Genomic DNA, 13,965 nt, shown 5'->3' with positions numbered 1-13,965 from the left:
TACAATCTCCACAAACATCCAGTATTGATAGATAAAGTGCCTGTACTGTACTAGCTCTCTGAACAGATACAGTTCAGAACTCTTCCCACTCTTCCCACTCTAAAGAACCCACTCTAAGAACCCATTCTAATGACTCTAATGAACCCACTCTAAAGCTGTGTTGTTCTTATGCACAACGCATCACCGGGCGCAAACTACATGACCTCCAGGACACCTACAGCACCCGATGTCACAAGAAGGCCAAAAAGATCATCAAGGACAACAACCACCCAAGCCATTGCCTGTTCACCCCGCTATCGTCCAGAAGGTGGGATTAGTACAGGTGCATCAATGCTGGGACCGAGAAACTGAAAAACAGCTTCTATCTCAAGGCAATCAGACTGTTAAACAGCCATCACTAACACATAGAGGCTGCTGTCTATATACACATTTTTAAAATATCTTTTTAATTTCACCTTTATTTAACCAGGTAGGTCAGTTGAGAACAAGTTCTCATTTACAACTGCGACCTAGCCAAGATAAAGCAAAGCAGTGCGACACAAACAACACAGAGTTACACATGGGATAAACAAACGTACAGTCAGTAACACAATAGAAAAGTCTATATAGAGTGTGTGCAAATGAAGTACGATTAGGGAGGTAAGGCAATAAATAGGCCATAGTGGCGAAATAATTACAATTTAGCAATTAAACACTGGAGTGATAGATGTGCAGAAGATGAATGTGCAAGTAGAGATACTGCGGTGCAAAGAAGCAACAAAATAAATAACAATATGGGGATGAGGTAGTTGGGTCGGCTATTTACAGATGAGCTATGTACAGGTGCAATGATCGGTAAGCTGTTCTGACAGCTGATGCTTAAAGTTAATGGGGGAGATATAAGTCTCCAGCTTCAGTGATTTTTGCAATTCATTCCAGTCATTGACAGCAGAGAACTGGAAGGAAAGGCGGCCAAAGGGGGAGTTGGCTCTGGGGGTGACCAGTGAAATATACCTGCTGGAGCACGTGCTACGGGTGGGTGCTGCTATGGTGACCAGTGAGCTGAAATAAGGCGGGGCTTTACCTAGCAAAGACTTATAGATGACCTGGAGCCAGTGGGTTTGGCGACGAATATGAAGCGAGGGACAGCCAACGAGAGCATACAGGTTGCAGTGGTGGGTAGTATATGGGGCTTTGGTGACAAAACGGATGGCACTGTGATAGACTGCATCCAATTTGCTGAGTAGAGTGTTGGAGGCTATTTTGTAAATGACATTGCCGAAGTCAAGGATCGGTAGGACAGTCAGTTTTACGAGGGTAGTAAGAACCGTCCAGAGTAGTGATGCAAGACGGGCGGACGGGTGCGGGCAGCAATCGGTTGAAGAGCATGCATTTAGTTTTACTTGCATTTAAGAGCAGTTGGAAGCCACGGAAGGAGAGTTGTATGGCATTGAAGCTCGTCCCGAGGTTTGTTAACACAGTGTCCAAAGAAGGGCCAGAGGTATACAGAATGGTGTCGTCTGTGTAGATGTGGATCAGAGAATCACCAGCAGCAAGAGCGACATCATTGATGTATACAGAGAAAAGAGTCGGCCCGAGAATTGAACCCTGTGGCACCCCCATAGAGACTGCCAGAGGTCCGGACAACAGGCCCTCCAATTTGACACACTGAACTCTGCCTGAGAAGTAGTCGGTGAACCAGGTGAGGCAGTCACTTGAGAAACCAAGGCTGTTGAGTCTGCCGATAAGAATGTGGTGATTGACAGAGTTGAAAGCCTTGGCCAGGTCGATGAATACGTCTGCACAGTATTGTCATTTATCGATGGCGGTTATGATATCGTTTAGGACCTTGAGCGTGGCTGAGGTGCACCCATGACCAGCTCGGAAACCAGATTTCATAGCGTCGAAGGTACAGTGGGATTCGAAATGGTCGGTGATCTGTTTGTTAACTTGGCTTTCGAAGACTTTAGAAAGGCAGGGTAGGATAGATATAGGTCTGTAACAGTTTGGGTCTAGAGTGTCTCCCCCTTTGAAGAGGGGGATGACTGTGGCAGCTTTCCAATCTTTAGGGATCTCAGACAATACAAAAGAGAGGTTGAACAGGCTAGTAATTGGGGTTGCAACAATTGCGGTGGATAATTTTAGAAAGAGAGGGTCCAAATTGTCTAGCCCAGCTGATTTGTAGGGGTCCAGATTGTGCAGCTCTTTCAGAACATCAGCTATCTGGATTTGGGTGAAGGAGAAATGGGGGAGGCTTGGGCAAGTTTCTGTGGGGGGTGCGGAGCTGTTGACCGGGGTAGGGGTAGCCAAGTGGAAAGCATGGCCAGCCGTAGAAAAATGCTTATTGAAATTCTCGATTATCGTAGATTTATCGGTGGTGACAGTGTTTCCTAGCCTCAGTGCAGTGGGCAGCTGGGATGAGGTGCTCTTATTCTCCATGGACTTCACAGTGTCCCAGAACTGTTTGGAGTTTGTGCTACAGGATGCAAATTTCTGCTTGAAAAAGCTAGCCTTTGGTTTCCTAACTGCCTGTGTATATTAGTTCCTAACTTCCCTGAAAAGTTGCATATTGCGGGGGCTATTCGATGCTTATGCAGTACGCCACAGGATGTTTTTGTGCTGGTCAAGGGCAGTCAGGTCTGGAGTGAACCAAGGGCTATATCTGTTCTTAGTTCAATTTTTTTTGAATAGGGCATGCTTATTTAAGATGGTGAGGAAAGCACTTTTAAAGAATAACCAGGCATCCTCTACTGACAGAATGAGGTCAATATCCTTCCAGGATACCCGGGCCAGGTCGATTAGAAAGGCCTGCTCGCTGAAGTGTTTTAGGGAGCGTTTGACAGTGATGAGGGGTGGTCGTTTGACCGCAGACCCATTATGGACGCAGGCAATGAGGCAGTGATCGCTGAGATCCTGGTTGAAAACAGCAGAGGTGTATTTAGAGGGCAGGTTGGTTAGGATGATATCTATGAGGGTGCCCGTGTTTACAGATTTAGGGTTGTACCTGGTAGGTTCCATGATAATTTGTGTGAGATTGAGGGCATCGAGCTTAGATTGTAAGACGGCCAGGGTGTTAAGCATATCCCAGTTTAGGTCACCTAACAGTACAAACTCTGAAGATAAATGGAGGGCAATTAATTCACATATGGTGTCCATGGAACAGCTGGGGGCTGAGGGGGGTCTATAACAAGCAGCAACTGTGAGAGACTTATTTCTGGGAAGGTGGAGTTTTAAAAGTAGAAGCTCGAACTGTTTGGTCACAGACCTGGGTAGCATGACAGAACTCTGCAGGCTATCTCTGCAGTAGATTGCAACTCCACCCCCTTTGGCAGTTCTATCTTGGCAGAAAATGTTGTAGTTAGGGATGGAAATTTCAGAATTTATGGTGGCCTTCCTAAGCCAGGATTCAGACACAGCTAGGGCATTAGGGATGGCGGAGTGTGCTAAAGCAGTGAATAAAACAAACTTAGGGAGGAGGCTTCTGATGCTAACATGCATGAAACCAAGGCTTTTACGGTTACAATAGTCAACAAATGATAACGCCTGGGGAATAGGAGTGGAACTGGGGCCTACAGGGCCTGGGTTAACCTCTACATCAGCAAAGGAACAGAGTAGGATAAGGGTACGGCTAAAGGTTATAAGAACTGGTTGTCTAGTGCATGGGGGACAGAGAATAAAAGGAGCAGATTTCTGGGCGTGGTATAAAAGATTCAAGGCATAATGTACAGACAAGGGTATGGTAGGATGTGAGTACAGTGGAGGTAAACTTAGGCGTTGAGTGATGATGAGAGAGTTTTCGTCTCTGGAGGCACCATTTAACCTAGGTGAGGTCTCCGCATGTGTGTGGGGTGAGACGAAAGAGCTATCTAAGGCCTTTTGAGCTGGGACTGAGGTCTCTATGGTGAAAAAAAACAATAAAAACTAGCCAAGACAGCAGCATATTGACATTAGAGAGAGGCATAAAGCAATCACAGGTGTTGATCAGGAGTGCTAAGACAACAACGGGTAAATGGTGATGAATGGGCAGAGCGGGTCAGTTAGGTACATACAGGACCTGAGTTCGAGGCTGGGGCCGACAGGTAAACAAAATGAGGTACCATGTTATTGAAACAGTCCAGGGGGCATCAGCTGTGTAGCCGAGTGATCATGGGGTCAAAAGAGCAGCAATAGGTGAGTCAGGGTGCTGTTCGGTAGTCACTACTATGCTAGGCGGGCAGGGGACACAGCGTTCAGAAAAGCTAGCAGGCGGGGGCTAGTAGATGGTTCTTCGCCGACATCATAACAGAATAGCCTGTTGAGACCACATTGGGCGATCACGTCGGCAGCCCAGTCGTGATGGATCGGTGGGGCTCCGTGTCGACAATAAAGGGCAAAGGAGGTATTGTAGCCCTAGAATTAGCTGGTATATGGGCCTAGCCCGAGGCTAGCTCAAGGCTAGCTGGTGCTTGCTTCGGGACAGAGGTATTAACTTAACAGTAGCCACTCGTTTGCAGCTAGCTAGCTGCGATGATCCGGGGTAATGATCCGGTGTAATAATCCAGAGTGGCAGGAATCTGATGCTGGCCTTCTAGGCAGAGTTTCTCTTTCCAGTGTCTGTGTTCTTTTTCCCATCTTAATCTTTTCTTTTTATTGGCCAGACTGAGATATGGCTTTTTCTTTGCAACTCTGTCTAGAAGTCCAGCATTCCGGAGTCGCCTCTTCACTGTTGACGTTGAGACTGGTGTTTTGCGGGTACTATTTAATGAAGCTGCCAGTTGAGGACTAGACACTCTAATGTACTTGTCCTCTTGCTCAGTTGTGCACCAGGGCCTCCCACTACTCTTTCTATTCTGGTTAGAGCCAGTTTGGGCTGTTCTGTGAAGGGAGTAGTACACAACGTTGTATGAGATCTTCAGTTTCTTGACAATTTCTCGCATGGAATAGCCTTGTTTTCTCAGAACAAGAATAGACTGACGAGTTTCAGAAGAAAGGTCTTTGTTTCTGGCCATTTTGAGCCTGTAATCGAACCCACAAATGCTTATGCTCCAGATACTCAACTAGTCTAAAGAAGGCCAGTTTTATTGCTTCTTTAATCAGAACAACAGTTTTCAGCTGTGTTAACATAATTGCAAAAGGGTTTTCTAATGATCAATTAGCCTTTTAAAATGCTAAACTTGGATTAGCTAACACAACGGGTAATTATCAGATGGTTGCTGATAATGGGCCTATGTACGCCTATGTAGAACCAAGTATTGAGTTTATTTGTTATAATTAATTGGTATTAGATTTAAAAGGTGATTGAATTCCTCCCGAATTGTAATGTTGTTAATGCATTTCTTTTGAAGAAATATTTATTTCATGTATAAGTGAATAGGTTGGTTTACTTTTAAGTTTAAGTTTTGACCAATAAGGTCGCTTGTTAAGCTGTGGCCAATGGGAGAGTTGACCTGGATAACGGGAGGCCTGCGGAAAAAAAGAGGGAGAGAGACGTTGAGAAAGGGATGGACATTACATTATGACCGTTGGTGAAGAAGAATTATAACAGAAGACGATAAAAATAGAACAAAACCCATACCTACCGAGTTTTGAAGGGAAATACCGATTTTATTTTATAAGAGAGTTGTTATAATTTTGTTTAGACTTAGTAAAGACTGAAGCTACCATCTCATCGTGGAGGTATTTGACAGCCTTGAGGTTAGCCTAGCATCGTGTGAAAGATGATTAAGATTAACGAGTTCATGTTCCCATGGGCTATCGGTTACTGCTAAAGAGTACTGTCTGCATTGATAGCTGTGCTTGCTGTGGATCTTGTGAGGAAACCTGCACAGAACTGCCATACTTCGCTGAGGGAATATCTATGAGTAGTGAGTAACCACAACGGTGGGGTGCTTCTGGACTTTAAGTGTGTCGGCATTTTTTTTTTTGAGCTCCAACGCGCGCCAACGGGTTAAGCAAGCTTGAAATAATTTGGACATGGGTTGTGCACGACTCATTGGGGATTATTATTTTTATTTATTTTGATGTGGTGCATTGAAAATGTAATAATACACACCTTGAACCTTATGTATGATGCCTTGGTGGAGTCATTTAGTGTTTCAATTTAATTTAATGCATGGGAAAGTATATCCTTATACAATAACAAAAATCTATAATCATTCCATCTGAAGTTAATACCCTATTTGTCATCACCCTAGATAGTTTATAATAGGGATTCTTATTGGAGATGTCCTTCTCACCTAACATCCCATGCAGTTGATATATTCTATGTAAGGTAATATCGTGAGAGTCAAATTCGAGCCTGGTGAGAGGGTTACAGGTATATGTTGTGAAATTATTAGATATGACTTGTTAGATAAGTATTTCACTACACCCGCAATAACATCTGCTAAACACGTGTATGTGACCAATAACAATTGATTTGATGCTCCTTGGAAATCATTAAACAGAAACATCAGTCCACTGGGAAAGCTTAGGAAAGAGTTTCCTCTTCCAGCATTTCCACGTTCCAGATTTTCCAAGGAGCTCATAAACTCAGCATGTGCATTGCTTCACATTATAATGACCTTTACGGCAGCACTGCTGACTACATAATTCCACTGAAACATATGGTAACCATACCATCCATTCATCTCATCTGACACGAAACAACTGCACAACATCAACTCTGAGCGTCCTTGTAATGGACCCTCCATTCCATTCAGTCCTTATTCCTTTCCATATCACAAGACAGCAACACTGCAGGTAGTGCATTAGGACACAGACATGAGGTCTGCACTGGTATTGCATCAGATCCAAAATAGCCACAGTCCTTACTTTGATCATACCAGCTATTACCAACTATTACCAGCTATTACCTATATTACCAGCTATTACCAGCTATTACCAACTATTACCAGCTATTACCTATATTACCAGCTATTACCAGCTATTACCAACTATTACCACCTATTACCAGCTATTACCAGCTATTACCAGCTATTACCAACTATTACCAACTATTACCACCTATTACCAATTATTACCAGCTATTACCAACTATTACCAACTATTACCAACTATTACCAACTATTACCAATATAACCAACTACATAGTATTTATAGTATCTAATCTCTTAAAAACTGCAATATGTCACTTTTTGGGTGACCCAACCAAATTCACATAGAAATGTGAGTTATAGATCTGTCATTCTCATTGAAAGCAAGTCTAAAATAATTTTAGACCCAAGCCACACCTGTACCCAGACTTTTTACCACTCCCCTCTGGCGCAGGTATAGGGCACCCCTCGGCAGGAAAAACAGAACTAGACAATAATTTGTGCCAGGTGTGATATCCCTCCTAAATAGCTCGGGCTAATGTTCCTATCGACCCAGTAAGGCCAGCAGGCTAGTCTCTTTTTATTGGTATGTAACTGTTATGAAAGTTGTATTGTCAATTTGTTTTGTATTTTAACGCCACTTTAAACATGTACATGACACTGCAACAAAATTTCCCCATGGGGGCAATAAAGTCAGTAAAGTAAGAAGTGGTAGATCTGTTCTATATCTGCTATTTCTATGCTCCCCATTCTTAAGTTTTGTTTTTGCGTCTTTTACTTTTGGTTTTGTACACCAGCTTCAAACAGATGAAAATACAATATTTTTGTATTTTTTAAAATATATTTCACAGTGGTTTAGATGGTACAATGATTCTCTATACTACACCGCCTTGTTTTGTCACATAAACTGAAATTAGGCGAATTATTAGAATTTTAGCAACCAGGAAATGGCAGAGTGATTTCTGCATAGTGTAGTGTACCTTTAAATCTAGAATGGACATTAGGACAAAAGGCTCAAATGGAACCTGTCCTAACTCATCCCCTCCAACGTCACACACACACACACACACACACACACACACACACACACACACACACACACACACACACACACACACACACACACACACACACACACACACACACACACACACACACACACACTCACACACAAGATCCACACATGCTTCCGTCTACCCTCTATCCATCCTCTCCCACTCCACCCACATATCCAAGATGGTGTGTTAGTAGCATTTAAGTAGCCTACCTTCCAGGCAGCAGATCCTCCAGAGGCCAGAGTGGGTGAGGGCTCCGGGGTCCTTCTTGTCCTTGTTGTGGGGGTCGTCCGAGTGGTTGCGGGTGCTGTTGCAGATGGAGGCACGGGAGTACAGCCAGTAGTCCGTCCCTATAGAAACCGTCATCAGGCAGAAGGCTGCAAAGGCCCCCACGGTGGTGAGGAGGATCTGGATCCCCTTCTCACAAACCATCCCTAGAGAGGAGGGACAAGGAGGAAGAAAAGTGAGAAGTGCAGTAGAGACAAGAGATCAACAGATGAGATAGAAAGAGGGAGAAAGGGGAGAGATGAGGGAGAGGGAGGAGAGAGAGAAAGAGACAGAGAGAGAAAGAGAGAGAGAGAAAGAGAAGAGAGAGATGCAGAGAGAGGGAAAAAGAGAAGAGAGAGATGCAGAGAGAGAGAAAGAGGGAGCGAGAGATGCAGAGAGAGAGAGAAAGAGGCAGAGAGAGATGCAGAGAGAGGAAGAAAGAGAAGAAAGATGCAGAGAGAGATGCAGAGAGAGAGAAAGAGGTAGAGAGAGATGCAGAGAGAGAGAGAGGGGGAGGCAGAGAGAGAGAGAGAGAGAGAGGCAGAGAGAGATGCAGAGAGACAGAGAGGCAGAGAGAGAGAGATGCAGAGAGAGAGAGAGAGAGATGCAGAGAGAGAGAGAGAGATGCAGAGAGATGAGGTGTATAAGTGGTTATATGAGGTGTCCTTGGAAGGGGAGTTGGACGATACTGCTGACTCGTCTTAACAGGAAGGAATTGATGGTGAACACAACAAATTACACTCTGAGAATCTCAATGTGCTCCATATTCATGACCATGACACCACTCTCTCCCCCACATAATCAGCATAGACAGGGCTAGAGCAGAATACACAACACACTCGATGAGACAGAACACACACACACACACACACACACACACACACACACACACACACACACACACACACACACACACACACACACACACACACACACACACACACACACACACACACACACACACACACACACACACACAAACACATAGAGACACACACAGACACACACACACACCTCAATATACATAATCACAGAGCAAGAACACAGCAGCAACATCAGCACATACAGGAACAAAGCTCAACAATTACATTCTGTGTTCATTGTCGAAAATCAATCAATCAATCAATCAATCAATTAATCAACCATTTAGGCTTATACAATCAATCCTTTACAGTATCAGTGTTCCTATCCTCTTCTTACCTCCAACATCAACATAGTATACCCCTCTGGTCCCCTTGAACATGAAGTGGTGCTAAAACCTGTGCATTTACATGATGGTTACATAGGCCTCTGCCCAGCACCCTGCCCTGAACTTTAGTCACTGTTACTAGCCAGCTAGCCCACGGTACTCTACCCTGCACATTAGAGACTGTTACTAACCTGCTACCCCCCGGTACTCTACCCTGCACCTTAGAGACTGTTACTAACGTGCTACCCCCGGTACTCTACCCTGCACCTTAGAGACTGTTACTAGCCGGCTACCCCCCCGGTACTCTACCCTGCACCTTAGAGACTGTTACTAACCTGCTACCCCCCGGTACTCTACCCTGCACCTTAGAGACTGTTACTAACCTGCTACCCCCCGGTACTCTACCCTGCACATTAGAGACTGTTACTAACCTGCTACCCCCCGGTACTCTACCCTGCACCTTAGAGGCTGCTGCCCTATGTACATAGTCATGGAACACTGGTCACGTTAATAATGCTTACATACTGTTTTAGCCACTTCATATGTATATTCTGTATTCTAGTCAAGGCTGGTCCTATATAACTACTGCTGTACACACCTTTTCTATTCATATACTGTCTATAATGTCTATACACACCATCATATACATATAGATTTATATTCCGGACTCTGACATTGCTCGTTCTAATATTCCCATATTTCTTCATTCCTTTCTTTACATTTATGGGATTTGCCTGCATAGTTTTGTATTGTTAGGTATTACTGTACTGGTGGAGCTAGGAACATAAGCCTTTCGCTACACCTGTGATAACATCTGAACATTTGTATTTTATTTGGCTTCATCTCACCCCAGGCACATTTACCTCCATTGTGACTTCATTTGCAAATCTTTGAAATTGTGCAAAGCGCACTCGAGTATAACAGTTGTAAGTACTATTACCAATGTGTACCTGCAATGTAATTACACCGTACCCGCCTATGTAATAACCACGTAAATACATTGATTATAGTGCCACTTGATGTAAAGCGGGACCCCATTGCGTTACCAAGGTATACATTTACATCAGCTGAGGTAAGACTTACCTGCCGCCGAGTTTCTATCCTTCGACTCCATTTTGAAATCTTTCTTTTCCTCGTTAATGAAGAATGCGCTGTCCCCTCAATCCGGACAGCATCCATCGACTGTTCTCACTCTCTCCCCCTCTCCTTCCTGCACTCGTTTTCTCTCTCTCTCTCTTTGGCCTCTATCTCTTTCTCTCTCTCTCACTGGAAAGATGTGCTGGTGGAGGCTCTTGATTGTGATTGGACGCTCTCGCTCTGGTCCTCTTATTCACAGGAAGCAGTCACTGAGGAGGACATGGTAGTTGGGCTACTGCCAAAGAAAGACAAGAAGAAGAAGGAGAATGATAACATTAGTCGTTTATAGCTGTGCAGTTATGAGGCCTGTTTATCTAAAAACTGTGATCATCTCAGAAAGTTCAGACTATTGATTACTCATGTTATAAAGTCACGTTGTAAAAACACAAATAACAGAAAACTAAAACACAAAAAACTATCAAGTCGACTCTCATACCAGTATAACATAGAATAGAATACAAATGGTGCATCTGAATATAGAGCTAGAAATAACAGATCTGGTCTGAATAAGACGAGTGAGAAAGGGGGAGAGTAGAGAGGGTGCACTCAGCGTTGTTGCCATGGCGACATTGAATTCCAAAGTCTGGATAGCATAGAGTGAGGGACTGAGAGAGAGAGAGAGAGAGAGGAACTGAGAGAGAGAGAGAGAGAGAGAGAGAGAGAGAGAGAGAGAGAGAGAGAGAGAGAGAGAGAGAGATGAACGGAGAGAGGGACAGAGAGAGAGAGGGACTGAGAGACTGAGATAGGAGGACTGAGAGAGAGAGAGAGAGAGAGAGAGAGAGAGAGAGAGAGAGAGAGAGGGACTGAGAGAGAGAGGGACTGAGAGAGGGAATGAGAGAGAGAGGGAATGAGAGAGAGAGAGAGAGAGAGAGAGAGAGAGAGAGAGAGAGAGAGGGGACTGAGAGAGAGGGACAGAGAGAGTGAGAGGGACTGAGAGAGAGATGAACGGAGAGAGGGACAGAGAGAGAGGGACAGAGAGAGAGAGAGAGAGAGAGAGAGGGGGACAGAGAGAGAGAGAGAGAGAGAGGGACTGAGCTAGAGAGAGAAGCACAGAGAGAGAGAAAGACTGAGCGAGAGAGAGAGGGGGACAGAGAGAGAGGGATTGATGAAAGAGAGAGAGGGACTGAGAGAGAGAGAGAGAGAGAGAGAGATGAACAGAGAGAGGGACAGAGAGAGGGACTGAGAGAGAGATAGAGACTGAGCAAGAGAGAGAGACAGACAGACAGAGAGAGAAACTGAGAGAGGGATGAGAGAGAGAGAGGGACTGAGAGAGAGCGAGAGAGCTTTATTACAGGCCATACTGTTTCTAACTGCCTTAATAATCTCCCCCATAGAAACAACAGTGACAGCACCATCAACAGAAACGGAAGGGATCTGTTGCAGCTCTGTAGAAGCCTGGGTCTGTACTTTGTCAATGGTAGGTTATGGGGGGACTCTTTGGGGAGATTCACCTACTGCTCACCTCTTTGCCACAGCACAGTAGACTATATGATTACAGACATTGACCCTTTCTCTCTCAGCTCATTCACTGTCAAGCCACTAACACCTCTGTCTGATCACAGCCAAATTACGTTGTTCCTCAAAAGAACAGACATGGAAACAACTACACATTCACAGCCCAGTAAACTGTACAACATCAGAAATTCATACAGATGGGCCCAAAACAGCACAGAAGAATGCCAGAAAGCAACCTGGAACCAAAATTTCCAAACCCTCTTAGATAACTTTCTGGATACCACATTCACTCACAGTAAAGAAGGCATCAATCTAGCAGTACAAAACATCAACTATATATTCAGGCAAACGGCAAAAGAAGCATAATTTAAATTGATAAAAAAACTAAACAAAAAGATCACCGATGACACCTGGTTTGATGCAGATTGCAAAATTATAAGGAAAAAACTTAGAACACTATCCAACCAAAAGCACAGAGACCCAAATAATGGTGAATTACGCCTTCATTACTGTGAGACTTTAAAACTCTATAAACGTACACTCAGAACCAAAAAGCACAGTACAACAGCAAGCAGCTGACACTAATTGAGGAGCCCAAAACACAAACAACTTCTGGCAAAAATGGGAAAAAAATAAAAAAAATCGAAACAAGAGAAATTAGCGATACAAAATGGTGACATATGGACAACCCATTTTAAAACACTCTACAACACCATTCAAATTGACACAAATGCAGAACAACGCCAAATTCATGAGAAGTTGAATGGATTAGAAAAAGCTATAAAGGACAATAAAAATCCATTGGACTCCCCAATTACTGACCAGGAGCTCTATAAGAAACTTCAGGCTCTCAAATTTAAAAAAGCATGCAGACCTGATGGCATCCTAAATGAGATGCTCAAACTTACTAGTGCAAAATTTCAATTGGCTATATTAAAACTGTTTAATTTGATCCTGAGTGTAGGTTATTTCCCTGACATCTGTAATCAAGGACTCATAACCCCAATCTTTAAGAACGGAGACAAATTTGACCCTAACAATTACAGAGGCATTTGTGTGAACAGTAACCTGGGGAAGGTTTTCTGTAGTATTATAAATGTAAGAGTTCTAAACTTCCTTAATAAGCACAATGTCTTGAGTAAAAGCCAAATTGGATTTATACCAAAACTTTGCATGATTGATCATATTTACACCCTACACATCCTGATGGATAAACATGTCCACCAAAATAATACCAAAATATACGCTTGCTTTATCGACTTCCAAAAAGTATTTGATTCTATTTGGCATACAGGACTGTTCTACACAGTTATTGAAAGTGGTGTGGGGGTAAAACATATGACATCATTAAATCAATGTATACTGGAAATACATGCAGCATTAAAATTGGCAAGAAAATAACAGAATTCTTTAACCAGGGGCGGAGCCTTTGCCAGGGTTGCAATCTGAGCCCTGCACTCTTCAATATTTACATCAACGAATTGGCCACTATTCTAGAAAAATCTCCACAATTCAGAGGTTAAATGCCTACTCTTCGCAGATGAACTATGCCTGCTGTCACCCACAGCACATAGCCTACAGCAGAGCCTGGACCTGCTATTTTTAAAAATGTATTTTACCTTTATTTAACTAGGCATGTCAATTAAGAACAAATTCTGGGGCTAACAGCCTTGTTCAGGGGCAGAATGACAGATTTGTACCTTGTCAGCTCGGGGATTCGAACTTGCAACCTTTCGGTTACTAGCCCAACGCTCTAACCACTAGGCTACCCTGCCACCTGTGCCCTGGAGGTAAACCCCAAAAATAAAAATAAAATGATTTTCCAGAGAAGATCCAGATCTCAGGAAATTAGACCAAAGTTCTCAATTGGTAGAAAATATATAGAGTACTGCACACACTACAATTACTTAGGTTTAAAAATAAGCTCAACTGGACACCTTAATGAGGCACTGAATGAACTGAGAGAGAAAGCACGCAGGGCATTCTACGCCATTAAAAAACAAATTCAAATTGAAATACATATTCAAATTTGGCTAAAACTAATTACATTTACATTTAAGTCATTTTTTGTCATAATTGAATGTGTCAT

General features: G+C 43.4%; 1 protein-coding gene across 2 annotated transcripts in view; it reads right to left on the bottom strand.

Annotated features, from left to right (window-relative positions):
* LOC106576929 (voltage-dependent calcium channel gamma-4 subunit-like) overlaps positions 1-13,965 on the bottom strand; it is an 83,961-nt gene that overhangs the window by 8,069 nt on the left and 61,927 nt on the right. Inside the window, exons 2-3 of one of the 2 annotated variants that reach the window (XM_014154466.2) lie at positions 10,368-10,656; positions 8,041-8,262 (exon numbers count right to left, since the gene is read on the bottom strand). In XM_014154466.2, coding sequence (XP_014009941.1) covers positions 8,041-8,262; positions 10,368-10,398 — 253 coding nt within the window. In that variant the 5' untranslated portion in view covers positions 10,399-10,656. The remainder of the gene's footprint in view (positions 1-8,040; positions 8,263-10,367; positions 10,657-13,965) is intronic. The other variant, XM_045699877.1, reaches the window with a different exon arrangement.

The sequence above is a fragment of the Salmo salar genome, chromosome ssa02 (genome assembly GCF_905237065.1).
Source record: "Salmo salar chromosome ssa02, Ssal_v3.1, whole genome shotgun sequence".
Classification (NCBI taxonomy): domain Eukaryota; kingdom Metazoa; phylum Chordata; class Actinopteri; order Salmoniformes; family Salmonidae; genus Salmo; species Salmo salar.
Note: the sequence above shows the minus strand (reverse complement) of the source record. Positions and strands in the feature narration are given on the sequence as shown.